The following is a 23,503-nucleotide window of genomic DNA, read 5'->3' as shown; positions in this document are numbered from 1 at the left end:
GATGGTTTATTTAAATCTATAGGTCTTTTATATATTTGTAGTTCTGTCACTTTTTAAGTCTTTAGGATGCTGAGCTACAGTCATTAAATTAAAAACAAAATTTTAAGTTATTTTTACTATTGTGAAAATAAAAACTGACAATTTTTATTATATACTTTCCAGTTAGGAATTTTTGAAATTAATTATAACTTTGTAAGGTGCTAATTAGGAGAAGAATGTTCATGTGATCTCATACTACATTATAATGTATACATAAAAATGTCTTCATATTATTAAAAATGGAGCACATTCAGTGATTTGTTTTTTGTTAAATGAAAATCAAAATATTTAATGTCATTAAGAGATTCCCCTGTAATTTAAGATATATTTAGGTTTGAAATGTTCACAGTGCTTGGACACTGGACAAATATTTGTGCATTTATATTTGAGTTTATAGGACAAAAATGTCCTATTTTTAGGTAAAATGCCTTTGAAAAGGTCAATGGCTATACTATTTTTTTAAGTGAATAAAAGAACTTTTCTAAAGAATCAAAAAACAGTAAATGTGGAAGAAACATATTAAATATCCTACCAAATGATTCACTCTTCTGTTCTTTTTTATGATAATTAAATGCTGTTTTAAAATTATTTACACAAAATAAGGTTAGAAACGACAAAACTTTTTCTATAACAAATAAATGACTGGTTTAGAAACGATAAAACTTTTGGTATAACAAATAAATGACTAGTAATTTAGCATTTAGATGATGAATTTTAATATTTATAGAAAAGGTCTTATATCTGATTTTCTTCATGGAATTATATAAAATCCATTGATTCATATAAAGATAAATTTATTTCTTCTTGTGTCATAATCAAATATCTATACAATTTACTTACTCAAAGTTTACTTTCTAATGTCAAAATGCTCTGTAAATCTGATTACATTTTCCCTTTAGAATTACTGAATATTGATTGAGACAATATAGTACAAAACATTTAATTATTTTCTAACAGAATCTAAAGCAACTGAATACACTCTAATGAAAAGACAATAAAAAAAAAACCTTAGTCCTATGTCATAAATCATAACCAAAATTAGAATTTTTTTTCTCCTCCCCTCCTTCTTTTTCCTCCCAAACTGGGATACTGTTATACTTAAGTGGCTATAGATTTATCATCATCATTGTGATGTAGTTCTATTTGTTTTGTAGTTAACAGGGTGCTGCATTGTGAAATAAAGAAAAGAACCTCAGTATAGGCTTTGGAGTGACATGTGTTGAAATTCCAGTTGACCAATTATGATATTAGTATAAAAGAAACTAGCTTTTCAAATTAATTTTCCAACTGTAAATGGAGTTGGTAATCCCTATTTTGCAGTGTTGCCATGAGGGATAATTGAGATGATGTGTACATTTTGGAATTAAACTATATGCATCTTTGGGGAGCTCTGGAAATGAACTTACTGCCTTTGTTACAAAAATTATTTCCTAACTTTGCTCTTTATTGAATCATTGTAGACCTAGATCAATACCAGTAATTTAATAACACACTGATACAACTTTTGCAGGATTTTTATGATCTTTGTTTTGCCCACATTTGTTTCATTTGGGGAAAAGTCAGCAGGCTTCCCTACAGAAAGAAGGATAATAATTAAACAATTTTTTGTCTTGTCAGTTAAAAAAGAGTGAGCTAAGTCTAACTAGCCAAGTCTGAGGAGTTAGGACAGAACATAAGAGAAGTTACTGTTATTGTTAATCAAGATGAAGGTAGAAGACATTAATTATATTGATACTGAATGGTACTGAACATTACAATAAAAAATAACATATTTCCTGTGCTTTAAGAGATCATAAAAATATCTTCTGTTCCCTTTACTTGCTTATCTTCCAGTTCTTCAATCAGTTATTAAAATTGCAAAGGGATTAATAATTCTTTATGGAGTAAATCATAAACAATAATTTCCCTGTTATAATTTGAGGTGTGTGGTGAGATAGAGTGAACTATGATAAACTTGTCAGGAAGATCTACTGGAGAAGGGAGAGGTTACCCACTCTGGTATTCTTGGACATCCCTGGTGTCTCAGCTGGTAAAGAATTTGTGTGCAATGGGGGAGACGGGTTTGATCTGTGGGTTGGAAAGGCTATTGTGGCCTGGAGAATTCCATGTGGAATGTATAGTCCATGGAGTCGCTAAGAGTCGGACACACTGAGCAACTTTCACTTTCATGATAACTCAGGCTGGGTTTTGTGAAGTCTCCATATGCTTTTACAGTGAGATAAATAGAACAGTTACTTTGATCATTAAATAACTCAAGTCTTAAGAGAAGACTCTACACATGGACATCACCAGATGGTCGACACCGAAATCAGATTGATTATATTCTTTGTAGCTAAAGATGGAGAAGCTCTATACAGTCAGCAAAAACAAGACCAGGAGTTGACTGTGGCTTGGATCATGAACTCCTTATCGCAAAATTCAGACTTAAACTGAAGAAAGTGGAGAAACCCACTAGACCATTCAGGTATGACCTAAATCAAATCCCTTATGATTATACAGTGGAAGTGAGAAATAGATTTAAGGGACTAGATCTGAGAGACAGAGTGCCTGATGAACTGTGGATGGAGGTAAATGACATTATACAGGAGACAGGAATCAAGACCATCCATAAGAAAAAGAAATGCAAAAAAGCAAAATGGCTGTCTGAGGAGGGCTTACAAATAGCTGTGAAAAGAAGAGAAGTGAAAAGCAAAGGAGAAAATGAAAGATATACCCATTTGAAAGCAGAGTTTCAAAAAATAGCAAGGAGAGATAAGAAAGCCTTCCTCAGCAATCAATGCAAAGAAATAGAGGAAAACAATAAAATGGGAAAGACTAGAGATCTCTACGAGAAAATTAGAGATACCAAGGGAACATTTCATGAAAATATGGGCTCAATAAAAGGCAGAAATGGTAGAGACCTAACAGAAGCAGAAGATATTAAGAAGAGGTGAAAAGAATACACAGAACTGTATAAAAAAGATCTTCATGACCCAGACAATCATTATGGTGTGATCACTCACCTAGAGCCAAACATCCTGGAATGTAAAGTCAAGTGGGCCTTAGAAAGCATCACTATGAACAAAGCTAGTGGAGGTGATGGAATTCCAGTTGAGCTATTTCAAATCCTGAAAGATGATGCTGTGAAAGTGCTGCACTCAATATGCCAACAAATTTGGAAAACTCAGCAGTGGCCACAGGACAGGAAAAGGTCAGTTTTCATTCCAATCCCAAAGAAAGGCAATGCCAAAGAATGCACAAACTACCACACAGTTTCACTCATCTCACACACTACCAAGGTAATGCTCAAAATTCTCCAAGCCAGTCTTCAGCAATACGTGAACTGTGAACTTCCTGATGTTCAAGCTGGTTTTAAAAAAGGCAGAGGAACCAGAGATCAAACTGCCAATATCCACTGGATGATCGAAAAAGCAAGAGAGTTCTAGAAAAACATCTATTTCTGCTTTATTGACTATGCCAAAGCCTTTGACTGTGTGGATCACAATAAACTGTGGAAAATTATGAAAGAGATGGGAATACCAGACCATCTGACCCACCTCTTGAGAAACCTGTATGTAGGTCAGGAAGCAACAGTTACACTGAACACGAAAGAACAGACTAGTTCCAATTAGGTAAAGGAGTATGTCAAGACTGTATATTATAACCCTACTTATTTACCTTATATGCAGAGTACATCATGAGAAACACTGGGCTGGAGGAAGCACAATTTGGAATCAAGAGTGCTGGGAGCAATATCAATAATCTCAGATAGGCAGATGACACCACCCTTATGACAGAAAGCGAAGAACTAAAGAGCATCTTGATGAAAGTGAAAGAGGAGAGTGAAAAAGTTGGCTTAAAGCTCAACATTCAGAAAACGAAGACCATGGCATCTGGTCCCATCACTTCATGCCAAATAGATGGGGAAACTGTGGAAATAGTGGTTGACTTTATTTTTCTAGGCTCCAAAATCACTGCAGATGATGATTGCAGCCATGAAATTAAAAGACGCTTGCTTTTGAAAGGAAAATTATGACCAACCTAGACAGCATATTAAAAAGCAGAGACATTACTTTGTCAGCAAAGGTCTGTCTAGTCAAGACTATGCTTTTTCCAGTGGTCATGTATGAATGTGAGAGTTGGACTATAAAGAAAGCTGAGCGCAGAAGAATTGATGCCTTTAAACTGTGGTGTTGGAGAAGACTCTTGAGAGTCCCTTGTACTGCAGGGAGATCCAACCAGTCCATCCTAAAGGAGATCAGTTCTGGGTGTTCATTGGAAGGACTGATGTTAAAGCTGAAATTCCAATCCTTTGGCCACCTGATGAGAAGAGCTGACTCATTTGAAAAGACCCTAATGCTGGGAAAGATTGAGGACAGGAGGAGAAGGGGATGACAGAGGATGAGCTGGTTGGATGGCATCACCAATTTGATGGACATGGGTTTCGGTAGACTCTGGGAGTTGGTGATGGACAGGGAGGCCTGGCGTGATGCGGTTCATGGGGTTGCAAAGAGTTGAACACATCTGAGTGACTGAACTGAACTGAACTTGCTTTGTTTTGCTTTTAACAAGGCATGGAAAAGTCAAATATGGAAAATTGCTTGATATTTTTCCTTCAAACTACCTTTTCACTATACCATTTTTTTTTTTGCATTCTTGCTAACTAATTAGCCAGTAGCAGAATATGAGATTCCAATGTGACCAATCAGAATAATATCTCAGCTCTTAAATTTATATTAGTCTTCTTTAGTTGTATCAAGCAGTATTTCATGATTTATTCAAAGGCCAAAGGAGGAATAATCGGATCTGTTTTTTTTTTTTAATCTGAGAAGATGCGAAGGTCAATTTTTTCCCTTTATATGAATTTACTTCCTCAATTTTATTGAAAAATATTGATATTTCATCAACATTGGGTCATTTATCTACTTCCGTTTCTTGTGATTATGAAATATTGTAGTTATATTCTTAGCAACAAAAATCTGAATTTGTTAACAGTTGAAACAAATAGTGTATTTTATTTCTTGCAGGTACTTGCAATAAGACCATAGGTGTGTGCTGAAATATAGTCTGAAGTTAAGTGTTAGAATTTGTGTGTTAAAGAAATCTTAAGGATTATTTGTTTGAGCATATTTACTACTCAGATGTAAATAACTGCTCAGAAGGTACTTATGCTTATTGTACTTCCATTGTGAGTGAAGTAAACATTTCTCCTTTTAAGAAGTCCTGTTCAGTATTTATTTTTTGAAATCTTCCTTTGCTTATGAAGTTTACTTGCTTTTAAAAAACCAAAAGGAGTATTTCCATAAAATCATCAGCCTAAGCCATCTGAAGAACCCTATTTTCAGAATATTGAAGAGTAAAATGTTTAAAGTTTTATGACTTGAAAATTATAAAGTATGGTAAGAACATATCTTCTTAATATTTAAATCCCTCAACATTATTTGCTTGCTATTGCTAAGTCACTTCAGTCGTGTCCGACTCTGTGCGACCTCATAGACGGCAGCCCACCAGGCTTTCCCATCCCTGGGATTCTCCAGGCAAGAACACTGGAGTGGGTTGCCATTTCCTTCTCCAATGCATGAAAGTGAAAAGTGAAAGTGAAGTTGCTCAATCTTGTCTGACCTGGAGCGACCCCATGGACTGCAGCCTTCCAGGCTCCTCCATCCATGGGATTTACCAGGCAAGAGTACTGGAGTGGGGTGCCATTGCCTTCTCTGACATTATTTGCTTATAAAACTCAAAGACATGACATTTCAAACTAACTATGTTTATTTAAGTATAAATATTGTTATTACTAATGAATAATTTGTTGATATTATAACAATTATGTCATACATTTATTTTAAAATTTATTAAATATATTTCATAAAACTCCTTTTGGGTGATTATCTGAAAAAATAGTGATAAATATAAAATATGTTTTCAAGGCACATTGGAAGTATCCCAGAGTGAGATATGTATTTCCATACAGCTCAGTGTTCTTTTCATTAGGAAGTTGTTCATCCCTGTGTAGGATAGAGCAGCATCTAGCCAAAAACATAGGAATTGATTTATTCAACTGCTTTATAGAAGTTGGGTATTTAGAGATAGAGATTTTGAAGTACATCTTCAAAATTTGCTGATATTGAAATTTTATTTTATACACAAATAAACTAAAGTAGGGGCTTCCCAGGTGGCGCTAGTGGTAAAGAGCCAATGGAGGCTGGAGATTTAAGAGACACAGGTCTGATACGTAGTTTGGGAAGATCCCCTGGAGAAGGACATGGCAACCCACTCCAGTATTCTTGCCTGGAGAATCCCATGGACAGAGGAGCTTGGCAGGCTACATCCACAGGGTTGCAAGGAGTTGGACACAACTGAAATGACTTAGCACACACGCACACACACTGCAATAGACCACATGTGCTTGAACCTGAACGACTAAGTTGATTTTATAATAAAGTAGTCATTTAAATATTTCCCCTACTCTCAGCTTATTTTGCTTCAAATTATGATCCTCCCATTTCAAAATACTGATATTTTAAGTAAAGATTGAGACTATATAATCTGTGATATGTTAAATGGTACCTCTTCTAGTCTCCTGGCAGATTATGCATGTTACCTCATTGCTATTCACACCCAGAGGACACAAGGGCAGCACTGTAGCTCTGCCAAGGGATGCAGAAGCCCATCTCTGCTGTATATTGTGTCACAGAACATTTAGGAGTACACAGAGAACTGGTCTATAAGTAATGCTTCCCAAACAGGTGGAGTCTGTAATTATAATTTTGGTGAGTAATGTCTGAGAAAATAAAAAAGCATATTAAACAATCAAATACAACTCTGAAATGTCCTTATTTGCCTGAAACTAACCCTTAACCTCTCTAAAGAAACTAAAACAGCTACTATATAGTGATAGCTAAAATATAGCTTGAAAATTGTGGCATATTATGAGAAACAGAAGGGTAAAGTCTAAAGGAACTGGTTAAAAAAATAAATAAATAAAGGAACTGGTTAGCAGTATGTCTAGTGGTTGAAAGTAAATTACTTTTATTTGAAAAATACAGAAAATAGACTTGAGGAGCCACATCAGTTATAAAGAGCTGGGCATTAAAAATACAAAACAAAACAAACAAACAACAATGGATTGTATATGTATGTCTTTTTTCTTAGAGAATATGCAATCACTCAAGTTGATTGTTTGAGCTTAGTTAAATATTTTACTCGTGAATTTTGAAATAAATGATGATCTGAACCATTTTCTTAGTATTTCCCTATATAAATCTAAGTAATCACTTTCTGAAGCATAGCTAACTAAATTACTACTTGTTTATTATGTTATATAATGTATGTCTCTGGTCTTAAATATTTCCAAGCTCAGAATATTTAGAAATATTTGGATAATGTTTTTAAATATATAAATGTTAGAGATTTTTTTCCCCTTAAAAATCAATCAATGTATTACTAAATTTGTTTTTGGCTCTTTTGGATTATCAATTGTATTTAGTTTTATATCAGTTCAATTTTTAGTTTTATAAGTTGTTTATTTTATATATTTACTTTTTCAATTTCTATTAAATAATTCCACAAAAATTTGCTGAATAGAAAGATCACCCTATCTTAGTTCCAGTATTAGGTTTCATTTTCTTCTAGAGAAAATGTTTGGTTTTACTTTCTTTAAATAATGTACACAGTGGAATCAATTAACTGTAAATTCGCAGATGAACATTATCACCCTGCCCTGGATTGTGTAACATTTTCCTCTTTTACATAGCCCACAACTAATTATTTAACCAAATACTAACAAAACAAAAAAGTAATAAATACCTGTAATTTCCAAAACTTTGGGAAAAAATAGTGTCCAGAATCGGCATTGTTGAGCACGTAGTTTGGTATTTACTTTTGGTGACTCTGTATTTAAGGTGAAATACTTCTGTTCATTGCTTTTGAAGACAGGCCATCTTGTACTATTGTTCTGGGTCCCATTCGGATTTCTAAAAAAATAGAGAGGCATTATAGTTCTTTTGAAGTCACTGATAGATTAATATATATATATATATGTGTGTGTGGGTGTGGGTGTGGGTGTGGGTGTGTGTATACACACGCACATATATAATGTTCTCAGAAATCAATAAGAGCTTCTAAAAAGTCAGAAAAATGTGGATTTGCTTGATAATATCAAGCATAAAAGAACTAGTTGAATGTTTTCAGTACCTTGAAGCACTATGTCAGTTAAAATTGTAGGAATTAAAATTTAAAGATGAAATTTTTACACATATTTATGCTTAACATATAGGAAGAAAAATATATTCTATTTTAAAATAATAATATTTTCTTTACATTTGAACATATATATCTAAATTTGGGACTGATTGCTTATTTCCTTGGTATGTAATAACTGTATTACTCTAGGTCTAACTTTTAAATTGTTCTTTCATTCATATAAATTTGTTCACTACTTAAAAATCCTTCAATAATTCCCCTGTGAGATCAGATAAAGATTAGTGAACATGCCACCCACATTTCCAAGCTTACTTTCGGGTATTCTCTTTGCAAGCCAGCCAACACGAATTAGGAACACTTTCTTAGTGATTTCTTTCTCTATTTCACCTCCTGTCTTTGCCTAGGTATTACTTTTGCCTGGAATTTGCTTTATTTCTTAACATCAGGTGTAAAAACCAATTCAGAACCTTTAGATACTGTTTTCATGCTGATGCTTCCCATATTTTCAATTGTGATTTTTAAATCAATAGTGCTTGACTCAATTTTTCAGAAATTTATAATTTTTGGTTCATTTACACCTTGTAGGATTCAATAATATATTATTGCCTAGGTCACACAAACAGAAACTCAAAGAATAAACATTCTGGAAGTGACTATCTGGATAGTTACTGGTGATTCTAAAGATTTTTCTTTAATATATTTGTATGCAACTTTTATGAGTCTGACACTGCTCTAGGCTTTAGAAATACAAATACATATGGAAAACATAGTTTCCCTCAGAGAATTACAAGAAAAGACATCCATGAAAACAAAGAACCAACAATATCTGGTAGCCTAAATCAAGCATAAACATGACTTGTCAGAAAAGGAAATTACCTAAAGAAATGCAATTTTACCTGAGGTAAGGAGAAAAAAAAAAAGAAACTGAACCAGAAAGAAAATTTTGGAAAACTAAAGAAAGGGAACTAAAACAAAATAGGTACAAAATTGTGTTCCTCCTAGTTCAAATAGCAATGAAAAATAAAAGTTATTTTCTTGGACTCTAAGAGGAGATTCTATTAGAATAATAGCTTTAAGATATTAGTGTTATAGCAATAAGCTCTGACAATCTAGGAAAATGGTTTAGACTTTAGTTTGTAGGCATTTAGGATTCTTGAGGGATTCTTGGCCTGACGGTTTAGTATAAACATAATAGTTTAGAATTACTAACCTAGAGGTGGTATCTAGAATAACCAAGAAACCTAGAAAGTAGTCACTGAGACTGATATCAAACAAACAAACAAAAAAAAAGATTAAAGTGACAGGCAAATGCAGTTCATCCCTTTCTAACTTAAGCACAACCATATAAGAAAATCTCCAGCTGAACTTTTCTAAAAGTATACCACACAAAATTCTTCACCATTAATGACACAACTTCAATATATTACTGACAGAAACTTGGGAGTACTGATAGAACATATCTGCATCCATAGGCAAAGGAATTTTATTATCCCTGAACTACAATTTGGAGTGTCGTGAGTTATTTCATAGGACAAAGTTTGTTAAATGGACACTGGCAGTGCCATTAGTGCTTCGCTCTTGAAGTCAAGTACTAGTCAGCTCTTTTTTTTTTCTTGCCAAAAGCCTGTGAACCCCTAGAATTTGGAAAGAAAAGCAGGCATTCATCAGCATGGTTATCTGAGGCAGATTTTGCCATCAAGAACTTGTGTTGAATAAGTACCACAAGTTCCTATTTTATCACAGATGCAGACATATTCAACCATGAGTCAAGAGCTATAGAGATAAATAGCTTCGTGATGAACGGGTTGATTTTATGTAAGAACTGGATGATTTAATAAGAATTATTAAAAACCAGAGCTATTCAAGCTAAACCAATATCATAACAGGATTGAACCCTCTTGCTTTAGGGTATTATTTGAAAGAGGTCAGGAAGAAAATTTCTCCAGATCACAGATGGCACACTTGTCTAGGTGAATTATGTAGTCTTTTTCTTTTATTTTAAAGCTTTAGAAACTAACAAGTACAGCTGCTGGAGGCTGGATATTAAACCAGGAGAACCACTGGTGTGATTCGGTACAGCAATTCTTATGTTCCTAAATAGCCCACTTTCCTTCTAATTCTATTCTAATTAACTTATGGCACCATTTTAACTGCACATTCATTTCTGGCTTCTGCAAATGGTGACTTAAACAGAGCTGACTTGTATTTGAGTTCAAGAGCGAAGCACTAATGGCACTGCCAGTGTTCATTTAACAAACTTTGTCCTATGAAATAACTCATGACATTCCAAATTGTAGTTCAGAGATAATAAAATTCCTTTGCCTATGGATGCAGATATTGTTTTCAAAAAGTGATTGAAATAGCTATTGAAGTGATGAAACATTTTATTCTATAATTTGAAAAAACCTCCAAAGACTAAAACTTAACCAGAGAAACAATTCTCTTATTTGTATAAATTAAAAACTTTGTAAAATGCAATATATTTTCCAGGTACAAAATTCGGAAACACTGTGCTGTGCATGTTCAGTCCCTCAGCTGTGTCTGACTTTGTGACCCATGACCTGTAGCACACCAGACTCCTCTGTCCAGGGAATTTTCCCAGCAAGAATAATGAAGTGGGTTGCCATTTCCTCCTCCATCTTCCCAACCCAGGGACTGAATCCACATTTCTTGCATCTCCTGCATTGGCAGGCAGATGTTTTTACCACTGAGACAACTGCGAAACCCTCTGAAACACTATATAATTTTCATTTCAAAATTATAAGATAAATGTAAACATCCTGCCTTAGAAAGCATCACTATGAACAAAGCTAGTGGAGGTGATGGAATTCCAGTTGAGCTATTCCAAATCCTGAAAGATGATGCTGTGAAAGTGCTGCACTCAATATGCCAGCAAATTGGGAAAACTCAGCAGTGGCCACAGGGCTGGAAAAGGTCAGTTTTCATTCCAATCCGAAAGAAAGACAATGCCAAAGAATGCTCAAACTACTGCACAATTGCACTCATCTTACACGCTAGTAAAGTAATGGTCAAAATTCTCCAAGCCAGGCTTCAGCAATACGTGAACCGTGAACACCTGATGTTCAAGCTGGTTTTAGAAAAGGCAGAGGAACCAGAGATCAAATTGCCAACATCTGCTGGATCATGGAAAAAGCAAGAGAGTTCCAGAAAAACAGTTATTTCTGCTTTACTGACTATGACAAAGCCTTTGACTGTGTGGATCACAATAAACTGTGGAAAATTCTGAAAGAGATGGGAATACCAGACCACCTGATCTGCCTCTTGAGAAACGTGTATGCAGGTCAGGAAGCAACAGTTAGAACTGGACATGGAACAACAGACTGGTTCCAAATAGGAAAAGGAGTACGTCAAGGCTGTATATTGTCACCCTGCTTATTTAACTTATATGCAGAGGACATCATGAGAAACACTGGACTGAAAGAAACACAAGCTGGAATCAAGATTGCCAGGAGAAATATCAATAACCGCAGATATGCAGATGACACCACCCTTATGGCAGAAAGTGAAGAGGAACTCAAAAGCCTCTTGATGAAAGTGAAAGTGGAGAGTGAAAAAGTTGGCTTAAAGCTCAACATTCAGACAACAAAGATCACGGCATCCGGTCCCATCACTTCATGGGAAATCGATGGGGAAACAGTGGAAACAGTGGCTGACTTTATTTTTCTGGGCTCCAAAATCACTACAGATGGTGACTGCAGCCATGAAATTAAAAGATGCTTACTCCTTGGAAGGAAAGTTATGTCCAACCTAGATAGCATATTCAAAAGCGGAGACATTACTTTGCCAACAAAGGTTCATCTAATCAAGGCTATGGTTTTTCCTGTGGTCATGTATGGATGTGAGAGTTGGACTGTGAAGAAGGCTGAGCGCCAAAGAATTGATGCTTTTGAACTGTGGTGTTGGAGAAGACTCTTGAGAGTCCCTTGGACTGCAAGGAGATCCAACCAGTCTATTCTGAAGGAGATCAGCCCTGGGATTTCTTTGGAAGGACTGATGCTAAAGCTGAAACTCCAGTACTTTGTCCATCTCATGCAAAGAGTTGACTCGTTGGAATAGACTCTGATGCTGGGAGGGATTGGGGGCAGGAGGAGAAGGGGACGACAGAGGATGAGATGGCTGGATGGCATCACTGACTCGATGGACGTGAGTCTGAGTGAACTCCGGGAGTTGGTGAGGGACAGGGAGGCCTGGCGTGCTGTGATTCATGGGGTTACAAAGATTCGGACATGACTGAGCGACTGATCTGATCTGATCTGACTTTGCTATTTTTTAAAAAAATATTTTATATTCCGATTACAAAATTCAGACCTCAAAGTGAAAATATGCAATACTTTCCATCATATAAAGAAATCTCTTCTCTTTTTGTTATCAGGTTTTTTTCCTAATATGTGTTATACAAAAGTAGTCTAAAGGTCATTCATTGCACTTTTCCTCTAATGTAAGATTGAAAAGTTTTAAAACATGGTTTATTTAACCAAAAATGCAGAATATCGTTTGAACAATTGTATTACAGAAAATTGCTTGGTTATCATGGGTATTGGAACATTTTCTATTCATTTTATGTAGAATCTTTAAAAAGAAATTAACTGACTCAGGGTGCCTGGTATGAAGAGCTAGGATATACTCAACTTCATGTATCAAATTTTCTTAGAAATACAAATTCCAATACTGCTTACCCAATCCTAACACAGGAATTAAGATTCCTTTAAGAATTCAGAGATGGTTATTTCTAACTAAGATATATGGTTCCTTTTTAAGCATTTATTTTATATTGGAGTGTAACCAATTAACAATGTTGCGGTAGTTTCAGGTGAACACTGAATGGACTCAGTCATACGTATTCATGGATCCATTCTCCCTCAAACCCATCCAGGCTGCCACATAACACTGAGCAGAGTTCCCTGTGCTATACAGTTATTTTAAAGTGAATATATTTTAGTGTGCTTTACAATCTAGTAAAATGAAGTCATGATTAGTAGTTGTAAACTGAAAGGCCACCTGAAATATTCCTCAATCATAAGCAGGGCACGAGGATATACTATATAGTGGATAATATCTTATATGCAAATATTCATGGATTTATATTCTGTCGTGTCATGCTTAAATAACTATATTTCAATTTAAAGAATAGAAGGGTTATAAAAGAATCTGAATTTAGAGATTAAACCTATTCTTTCATTAAACAAATATCAATTGAGAGCATACTTTGTCAAACTTGTTTGAATCACAGAAGATTCAACAACAGCAAAAACAGAAAAAAATTCCTACCTCATATAGTTTTCATTCTTGAGAAAGATAGACAATAATGATAATAATAAAAGAAAAATATATAGTATGTTGGATAGTAATAGCTCCTAGAAATAATAAAGCGGAAAGTGGGGATGATAGGAAATCATGAGTATGTTAAGTATGTGTGTGTGTGTGGAGGGCAGAGGTAGGGAGTGTATAATAAGGAATTTGATTGACTTTGTCCAAATTTCCTCGTGAGACAACCTCTAAGTCTTGGGATTTTGCACCATACCTGATAGTTTATACTAACAGGGTGATTCATGTTGTGCACATGATGGCTTTTGCTAATGCAATGACTCAGGGTGGGGCTGCACACACTGATAATCTTAGGGAAGGAACTGACCTCCCCTGAAAAACTAACCAGTGATTAGAGGGTAAGACTTTGAGCCAACTGATATCAGCCTGAGCTCCAGGAAGAGGAAGGGCCTAAAGATTGAATTGAACCACTTGGCCAATAATTGACTGTGCCATGACTTTCTAATGCAACCCAAATAAAACTAAACCTCAAGGTCAGGTGAGTTTTCTGGGTTGGCAGTTCTCCATGTGCACATTACCACAATTGATGCCATGAAGATGAAGTGTCTCTGAGGATGTTGAAGATTTCTATCTGGAAGCTTGTTAGTTGTAGATCTTGCTCTCTGTATCCTTTACTTTGGTTCTGAACTATGTGCTCTTGCTATATCGTGTGTGTGTCACTCACTCAGTTGTGTCTAACTCTGTGACTCCACGGATTGTAGCTCACCAGTCTCCTCTGTCCATGGAATTCTCCAGAAAAGAATACTAGAGTTAGTTGCCTTGTCCTTCTCTAGGGGATCTTCATAACCCAGGTATTCCACATTACAGGCAGATTTTCTTTATCATCTGAGCCACCAGGGAAGACCTTTGCTATATTAAAACTGTTATTTGTAATTTATGGCATTTTTATAAGTCCTATGAGTCATTCTAGTGAATTATCAAATCTGAGGGAATGCATGTGGACTCTGAACTCGCAAGTTAGATCTGAAATCTTGGGACACGTTGACAGTCTGAAGGGCTGTGCCTTAACCTTGACTTTGGAAGACTCTGGGTAGGGAAACTCTGCGATATTTGAAAACAAAGAAACTTAAGTGAAGAGTTGACAGAGGATAAGAGTGAGCCATGCAATTTATTTGAGGGAAGAGTATTTTAACAAAAGCAGAAAGCAAAGGCTAGTGAGACAGGTGTGTGCCTGGAGTTTTCCAAGAACCTTAGTAGGAGGGTGTGACTCAAGTGAAGCCAGTCAGGGAGGAAGGAGTAGAAGGTGATATTATTTATTTACTTGTAGGACATTATAATCTTTTTACATCTGCTGTGAGGGAGAGAAGAAGCAATTGGAAGGTTTGCACAAATAAAGGACAAGATCTCACTTATTCTTTTTAAAAAGATTATCTCTGAGTATTGACTGCAGAGAATCCACAGGTAAAAGCAGGGAGATCAGTTAGGAGACCACAGGAATAATTTATGTGAGAGATGATGGTTGTGTGAACCACAGAAATAGTAGCAGAAATAGAGAGAAGTGCTCAAAGCTTGCAAATATTTTGAAGGGTGAGTCCTTATAACTGGCCATGAATTAGAAGTGGAGAGAAATGAGAACAGTCAAAGATGACTCCAAGAATTCTGGCCTGAGGAACTGGGAGGATTAACAGAGCTGCCATCATTCAAATAGGAAATCCTGTAAGAAGAGCATGTTGTTGCTACTGCTGTTCAGTCGCCCAGTTTTGTCGGATTGTTTGTGACCCCTTGGACTGTAGCAAACCAGGCCTCCCTGTCCCTCACCAACTCCTGAAGCTTTCCCAAGTTCATGTTCATTGCATTGGTGATGCCATCCAGCCATCTCATCCTCTGACACCCTCTTCTTTTGCTCTCAGTCTTTCCCAGCATCAGGGACTTTCCAATGAGTCATCTGTTCACATCAGATGACCAGAATACTTGAGCTTAAGCTTCAGCTTCAGCTTCAGCATCAGTCCTTCCAGGGAATATTCAGGGTTGATCTCCCTTAAGATAGACTGGTTTGATCTCCTTGCTGATTAAGGAACTTTTAAGAGTCTTCTCCAGCAGCACAGTCCAAAGGCATCAATTATTTGGCATTCTGCCTTCTTTACAGTCCAGCTCTTACAACTGTACATGACCACTGGGAAGACCATAGCCTTAACTATATAGACCTTTGTCAGAGGAGTAATGTCTCTGCTTTTAAACAGGTTTGTCATCCCTTTCCTGCCAAGAAGGAATCGTCTTCTGATTTCATGGCTGCAATCACCGTCCACAGTGATTTTGGAGCCTGAGAAGAAATCTGTCACTACTTCCACCTTTTCCCCTTTTATTTGCCATGCAGTAATGAGGCTGGGATGCCATGATCTTGGTTTTTTAATATTTAGTCTTATGCCAGTCCTTTCACTCTCCTCCTTCACCCTTATCAAGAGGGTCTTTAGTACCTCTTGGCTTTCTGCCATCAGAGTGATATCATCTGCATATCTAAGATTGTTGATGTTTCTCATGCCTATCTTAATTCCAGCTTATAACTCATCCAGAAGAGCATACTTGGAGGAAAATAACATGAGTTCAACTCTTCCCAGGTCTTTAGGAAGAATGTCAGATTTTTCCCTTCCTATGCAGGGGGAAAAATGCAGCTTTTCCTTACTGTATATTTCTTTCCTGTTAGTCTCCTTTTCTATCACATAGAACACTTCACTACTGACCCTTTTAGATATTAACTGTGTGAACACTTTTCTCAAGACAATAAGCTAGTCTGACACCACCTGAGTGTTCTACAATTTAATTCAATTCTGATACTACCTGGACAGAGCATCAGATCCAACAGAAAAGGACTCAGTCCCACAAGACTCCCCCACCCTTTCACAACAATAAGAAAGTCTTTGACACCAGCTGAGTGTCCTACATGCTAAGCTAAATAATGTGAAACTCTGCATCAAATAAATTTTCACTATGGCTGTAAGACACCATGCAACAGTTTTTACATGCCCCTTACATGTACACTATTCTTTTTTTACCATAGCAATTCAGCATTTAATAAAAACAATTGATAATATAGCATATAGCCTGTGCCTAAAGGATCTATATTTTAAAAGTGAGATGTTCAGATTTAGGACCCTTAGAAAAAAAATCAGGAAGCAACTGAGCAAAATTGAGCTCAAAAAAGGAGACATTCAGTGAGTATCATGATTAGTAGTGGGAGCAGTACTTGAAACAGTTCACATGTTGCTTCTATTATACTGACATATTTATATAAAGAACAGACAAAGCAATTTTCATATAGTAAACAAATTTACTCTTCATATTTAAGCATATAAAAAGGAATGTGTATTCCCAACAGAATCTATTATTTTAAGTAAATATGGAGACACAGGTGAAACAGAAAAGGATAACAAACAGAAAAGGGTAAATACCATCTTGTTTATTGCAAGGTCATATTCTCCATATCATCTTGCATATGGTAAACTTCTTAGGATAAAAATAAGCATTAAATATATTTTGAAGTAGTTTTTTGATTCCTTCCAGAAGAATTTCTGTGACTGTAACATTTGTAAAATTGATCAGGTTGCACTACTAATTGTGTTTAAGTGTTTGAAAATCTGAACAATTTAAAAACTGACCCAAAGATAGCTTTCTTAAATTAAATAAATTATAACAATTATTCTTAATTATATAACCAAATAAAATTGTCTAATAACCACTGAATTATATTAAAACAACTATTAATTCATAAATGCATTCCAGTAATTTAAGGATACTGATTGCATTTTAATTTATAAGGTTATAGCCTAGGCTAATTAGTTTTATAAAACTTCTTATCCTGAATCTCATGATTTTCTACAAGCTTCCATGATGAAGCTCCAATGATGAATGAAATAATGTAAACTAGTTTTCTTCAAAAATATACATGCAAATGTATACATTCTGGTTAATCTGTCTTCTGATTATTATATATTACATATATATATGTGTGTGTGTGTGTGTGTATTACACAACTTAAATATTTAGGATGTACCTGTGTGTATGCGAAGTCTCTTCAGTCATGTCTAACTCTTTGTGACCCTATGGACTGTAGCCCATCAGGATCCTCTGTCCATGGGATTCTCCAGACAAGTTGCCATGTCCTTCTCCAGGGGATCTTCCTGACCCATGGATGGAACCCAGGTCTCCTGGCCTGCAGGCAGATTCTTTACTGCTGAGCCACTTGGAAAGCCCAAATATTAAGGAAGCCAAAACCAATTGAGCAAATATCATTTACGTAAAGATTAAAATATATCATAGTAGCATATTATTGCAATTCACTGTAACAGTGCCAAATTACATAATAACAATTATATATTGAGCTCTGAAATAAATCATATCTTATTTATTTTTGTATGCTCAGTACCTGAAATAATCCTGAGCAAAAAGTATATGCTCAATAAATGCTTGTTGAAATGAGAACTAAGTGAATAACCTTCATTACTTTGGATATATTTTGAATTAATTCAATATGAGCTATTAAATATTTTTCACAGTACTATATGAAAAGAGAAATTCACTTTATTCTCTTGGGTTAAGATGAATAAAAATGTATGGTAAACATTACTCTTTCAAGAATAAAAACCCCAAAATGTACATTGATTCTTCAAGTGCCTAAAGCAATAATACATTTCACTTCAAAGTCCTACATGAGCTAATGGAAGGTCGCAATGTGTATGAGTTACTCTTGAGCCTGTTCACAGACTGAATCTCAACTCTTTCAAGTCTTATTTCTTCCATCCAGATGCACTATACATTATCAGAAAGGTTTTTATGACTGTACTGTTTTCTCCCTGGAGGTAATAAGGTCAAAAAAAAAATGTTACTAAAGCAATATAGAGTTTATAACAATTTACTTGGGCATACAGCATTTTTTATAAGTGGATCACTTGCAATTTGGATTATATTTTAATGCAAATGTCTTAATTTAGTTCACTTTTGGTACTTGTTTCCCCCATCTCCTGACATTTTCATTGAAAACTGTGGAAATGAAAGAAGTAATTACTGAAGAACCATTCCCTAGCTTCATGAATTTAAGTTTCCTCCTTACTTCGACAGGTTTGTTTTTCAAGGCAGGAATATGGGTACCCAGGGTGGCAGGATTGAACTACTACACTGTAAAAGTTTGCAATAATTCAGCAATTCTCTAAAAATTATTTCTTCCATCTGAATATACTACGTAAACAGGATCCATGGTCAACTTGGTTCTTAAATTATATTATCTCATTATTCTTAACTAGTGAATTGGGATATATTCTCAACTTCACAGGGAAATAGGAATTCAGAATTTTTATAAGAGAAAGAGAAGAGAAAAGAGAAGGCAAGATAAAAGAGGGAACTAAAGAGAAGAGTCCCATAGAAATATATAAATTAAATAATCCTGCTACCAAATTTGATCAAAAGGCAAAATACACCAATAATCTAAACTTTCTGGGGAAGGAAAAAAAGAGGAAGATTTATTTTCAGTCAGCACTAATAAAAAGGAGCAAATTACATTTCAGTTAAAAAAATGCCATTAGGAAGATGAGATATATTTAGCTGCACATCATCTTCTAACTTTAAAAATAATTAGTAACTGTAGTAACTGGAGGCATTCAGAACATGGGATGAGGTTTCAGCTCTAGCAATAAGCAGAGGCCAATTATTATATAATATAGATAGATAGGCACTATGAAGTGGATGCCTGGGAAGTAAGAAAAAACCTTTGGTCTAAAAGCTGAACATTTCATAAAAGGTAAGACTTCTTGACTGTTAGAACCTTGTCTGATCTTTTCATTTTTATTTTTTACTAGCACTTAATAAAGAAATAGATGGGGAAACAGTGGAAACAGTCTCAGACTTTATTTTTTTGGGCTCCAAAATCACTGCAGATGGTGATTGCAGCCATGAAATTAAAAGACGCTTACTCCTTAGAAGGAAAGTTATGACCAACCTAGATAGCATATTCAAGAGCAGAGACATTACTTTGCCAACAAAGGTCCGTCTAGTCAAGGCTATGGTTTTTCCTGTGGTCATGTATGGATGTGAGAGTTGGACTGTGAAGAAAGCTGAGCACCAAAGAATTGATGCTTTTGAACTGTGGTGTTGGAGAAGACTCTTGAGAGTCCTTTGGACTGCAAGGAGATCCAACCAGTCCATTCTAAAGGAGATCAGCCCTGGGATTTCTTTGGAAGGACTGATGCTAAAGCTGAAACTCCAATCCTTTGGCCACCTCATGTGAAAAGTTGACTCATTGGAAAAGACTCTGATGCTGGGAGGGATTGGGGGCAGGAGGAGAAGGGGACGACAGAGGATGAAATGGCTGGATGGCATCACCGACACGATGGATGTGAGTTTGAGTGAACTCCGGGAGTTGGTGATGGACAGGGGGGCCTGGTGTGCTGCAATTCATGGGGTCATGAAGAGTTGGACACGACTGAGCGACTGAACTGAACTGAATAAAGAAATTGCCACAGATTTTCAATCAGTGTTGTTCAACTCGATCATATTGAAGGCGAAAATAAAAAGTTCAAAATATCTTAAAAACACACAAACATGCTACTCTTCTTAATCCAAATCTGTATGTTCCAACACATTTTCACCTTTGCTGAGACATCGTTTCTTTTTTTTCCCTCTAAATATATAACTAAAAGTCAGGTGCCCATTTAAAAGCACATTTTCTATTATTTTATAGGAAAATTTAGATTGTAATTAGTATTTAAGAGAGATTTTTGTACTTAACCCAGTCTCCTAAATGCTTGACTAAAGTACTTGGATAGAATCATGCAAACAAATTGATTCCCAGAACACAGTTTGCATTTAGCAATTAGGTTGCACAGCACAGCTTCAGTTGTTTGTCAGCTGAAAGGGAAAAAGGTTGCCAGACAAAAGATCTCTTAAGATTCTCACTAGATGGTTGATATGATGGATGAACAAAGCTTTCATGGTTTAGAGGATTATTCTTTCTTCTTTCCTCTGCATTGTTTCAACAGAAGGGTTGGCTTAATTAGCTAGAGAGTTACAGAGAAACACCAGGCAATGTTTAGCCTCTTCCAGCTCTCTAGAAAAATGAACTGGACTGAATACTAGATTGATTTAAAGAGAAGCAAAAATGTTTCCTCTCTCCCTTCCTTCCCTCCCTCCTTCCTTCTTTCTTCCCTCTCTCCTTCCTTCTTTCTTCCCTCTCTCCTTCTCTTCCTCCCTTCCTCCTGCCTTCTTTCTTTTCTTTATTAGCTTTGCAAGTGCATCCAGATAATCTGCCAAATTTCTAATGTGAAAATGCATTATATTTGTACCTATATCTGTCTTCCAGTGACATCAGAGCAACTGCTATCATTTGGATGCAATCATATTAATCCCAGAAGGGCAATAGTCTGTATTAAGTTCAAATGCACTTTTACAAAGCGTCAACAGAGTATATTTCTTTTAATGAGTTCAGACTTAGTATTAATCATGGATGAGAAAATAACCCCAAAATTGAAACACACTGGCTTCTCTTTTGAGTCTTCCAAATTTTACCATTTTTGTTCTTCATGTCGGTTTGCTCTAATCTGTACCATAAAGTTGATGGCAACAAGCCCACAGTTTCAAGAATAAACCTAGGAAATGCCAAGAAAAAGTCCTGGAAACTGAGTTTTGTAGTAGCATATGCAATCCTTAAAATAGGTTGATTTTAAGGGAACATTTGAACATTAGAAGGGACTTGGGAAATCAAATACTCTAAGAAATTTACATAAAAACTTAATTGCAAATTTTTTTATTTATGGGAGACTTTGAGTATATAAAATACTTCTTCTTGAATTCAAACATTTTTCATTGTATCACCGTTCACTTGAGGTTCCTTTGTTTGAATAATCAACTCCATTAGGTTGGAAAACTCCATGAGAGTAGATAAACATGCCTGTTTTGTTCATTCCTGTAGCCTAGCACAGTCTGTACTCAATAAAAGCGGCTTGCTGAAGATTTTTCCTACCAGAGGGCTTGCTTAAGTAAGTAAACCATTAGATTGATTGTACCAAAACCCAATGTAATTTTGAGTACAAAGCACAAACACACACACACACATTTAGGTAATATGATGAATGATACATTGCAAACTAAAATTAAAATATCCATGTATATTTGATTTTATTTACAGGACATTGATTCTAAGGAAAGTAAGATGAAGGAAAAAATATGGCAAGTTAAGCTTCAGTGATAGCAGTGACATTATTTTTGGAGAAATAAATATTTTAAGTAAGCTTTATTGTAATACACATATGTACACAATAGACCCAAATCATGATTAATGAATTTTTCAAACTGAGCACCAAAGCATACTGAATTTCTAATTATTAACATGATTATATAAATAAAATAATCTTATTTAATATCAATTTTGTATAATCCAATTAATAGGTAAAATCCTTTGATCCAACTGATATTAAATCTATGTTTGCTATCTACAATATAAAAAACAATGCTATTTTAATACTTCTTTTATCATATTAATTGATTAATTAGTAAATTAAAATAATCATTTTCATAATTTTCAATTATTTAAAACTTTTATGATGTCCCATGCAAGCATGCATACTAAGTCACTTCAGTTGTATCTGTCTCTTTGCGACACCATGGACTGTAGCCCAACAGGCTCCTCTGTCTATGGAATTCTCTAGGCAAGAATACTGGAGTGGGTAGCCATTCCCTTCTCCAGGGTATCTTCATGACCCAGGATCGAACTTGGATCTCCCACATTGAAGGCAGATTCTTTACTGTCTGAGCCATGAGGAAAGCTCTTTATGATATCCTTATCTCAATTATTTCTCTTGAAAGCCTTGTATTTTATTGGCATGAAGTTGGAAATATTTTATAATCAAAGATTTTCTATTCTTAGATTGTTTTGGCTCTTTTCTGGATACTTTTCCTAGCTTTTTTATTAATTAAATAATTTTAACTTTTTTTTTTACTCAGAGATAAATATTATGATCTTTAAATAAAGTTGAAATTTCCGTGAGGTAATGTTGTTTCATCTCCTATTCAGTATTTCATTCTGCATAAAATACCTGCTTAAAGGTCTTCTTGTTTGTTTGTTTTATATCATGGGGTGTGTGTCAGATTCTGGAAAAGTTCATTCCAAATCCTGACAACTTTATTCATTATTAACTCTAGTTGATAAAACATATTTGTATTAAAGCCCTTCCAGAATTCCAGGCACTGCAGCTATTTTTCACTTTTTATCAAAGAGTAGTTTGGGGCTTTTTTTAATGCTAAGCTAAATTGACATATCTATGAATTTTACCCAAAGATTCCCTGGTTTATGTCCACAAAGAATATATCCAAATTCTCTTTATGACAATTTGACACATCTTTGTTTTACTTGAAGCCAGATACATTCATCTCCTCACCCAAACACCTCTTTTTGTCCTCCAGACTAAAGATAATCTCTTCCTTCCTGAGACAATGAGGTTTTCTTATCTGGAGATGTGTCACATGATAGCCAATGTTCTGTTGAATTTTCCTTAATCCACAATAAAATATCAAATCTATTTTTTTTTAAGGAAGTTGTTTGTCATTCACTTACTGAATTTTATTGCCCAATGTGCAGCAGGAACTCCATGGGCAATGGATATAGCAGTGACAAGACTGATAAAGTTCCTGATCACAGAGATTTATCAATTTAATGAGTGAAGATGGACTAGAAGTAAAGTAACATTATTAAAAATTCAGGTACTAAAATAAAATAAAAATTCAGGTACTTATATTTACTATGAAGAAAAGATAAGCAGTATGGCCAAATGTCTTTAAAGAGCATGCAATAATTCAGAACTGGCTACTGCGTCATGGAAAGGAGAAGTGAAACAAATTGAGGACGGGTAATGAAAGTGAACCTTCTTTCCAGCACTGGTTCTTGGCTACAGCTTTCTGGCTTTTACCTAGAAAGACAAACATGAGAAGCAATGGATTGTGCAATTCTCATAGATGC

General features: G+C 35.3%; 1 protein-coding gene across 1 annotated transcript in view; it reads right to left on the bottom strand.

Moving 5' to 3' along the window:
• The window catches only part of BCHE (butyrylcholinesterase), a 79,781-nt gene that overhangs the window by 5,668 nt on the left and 50,610 nt on the right, over positions 1-23,503 (bottom strand). Inside the window, exon 3 of the mRNA XM_005895334.2 lies at positions 7,825-7,991. Coding sequence (XP_005895396.1) covers positions 7,825-7,991 — 167 coding nt within the window. The remainder of the gene's footprint in view (positions 1-7,824; positions 7,992-23,503) is intronic.

The sequence above is a fragment of the Bos mutus genome, chromosome 1, assembly GCF_027580195.1.
Source record: "Bos mutus isolate GX-2022 chromosome 1, NWIPB_WYAK_1.1, whole genome shotgun sequence".
Taxonomy (NCBI): Eukaryota; Metazoa; Chordata; class Mammalia; order Artiodactyla; family Bovidae; genus Bos; species Bos mutus.
This window is presented reverse-complemented; position numbering and strand designations above follow the sequence as displayed.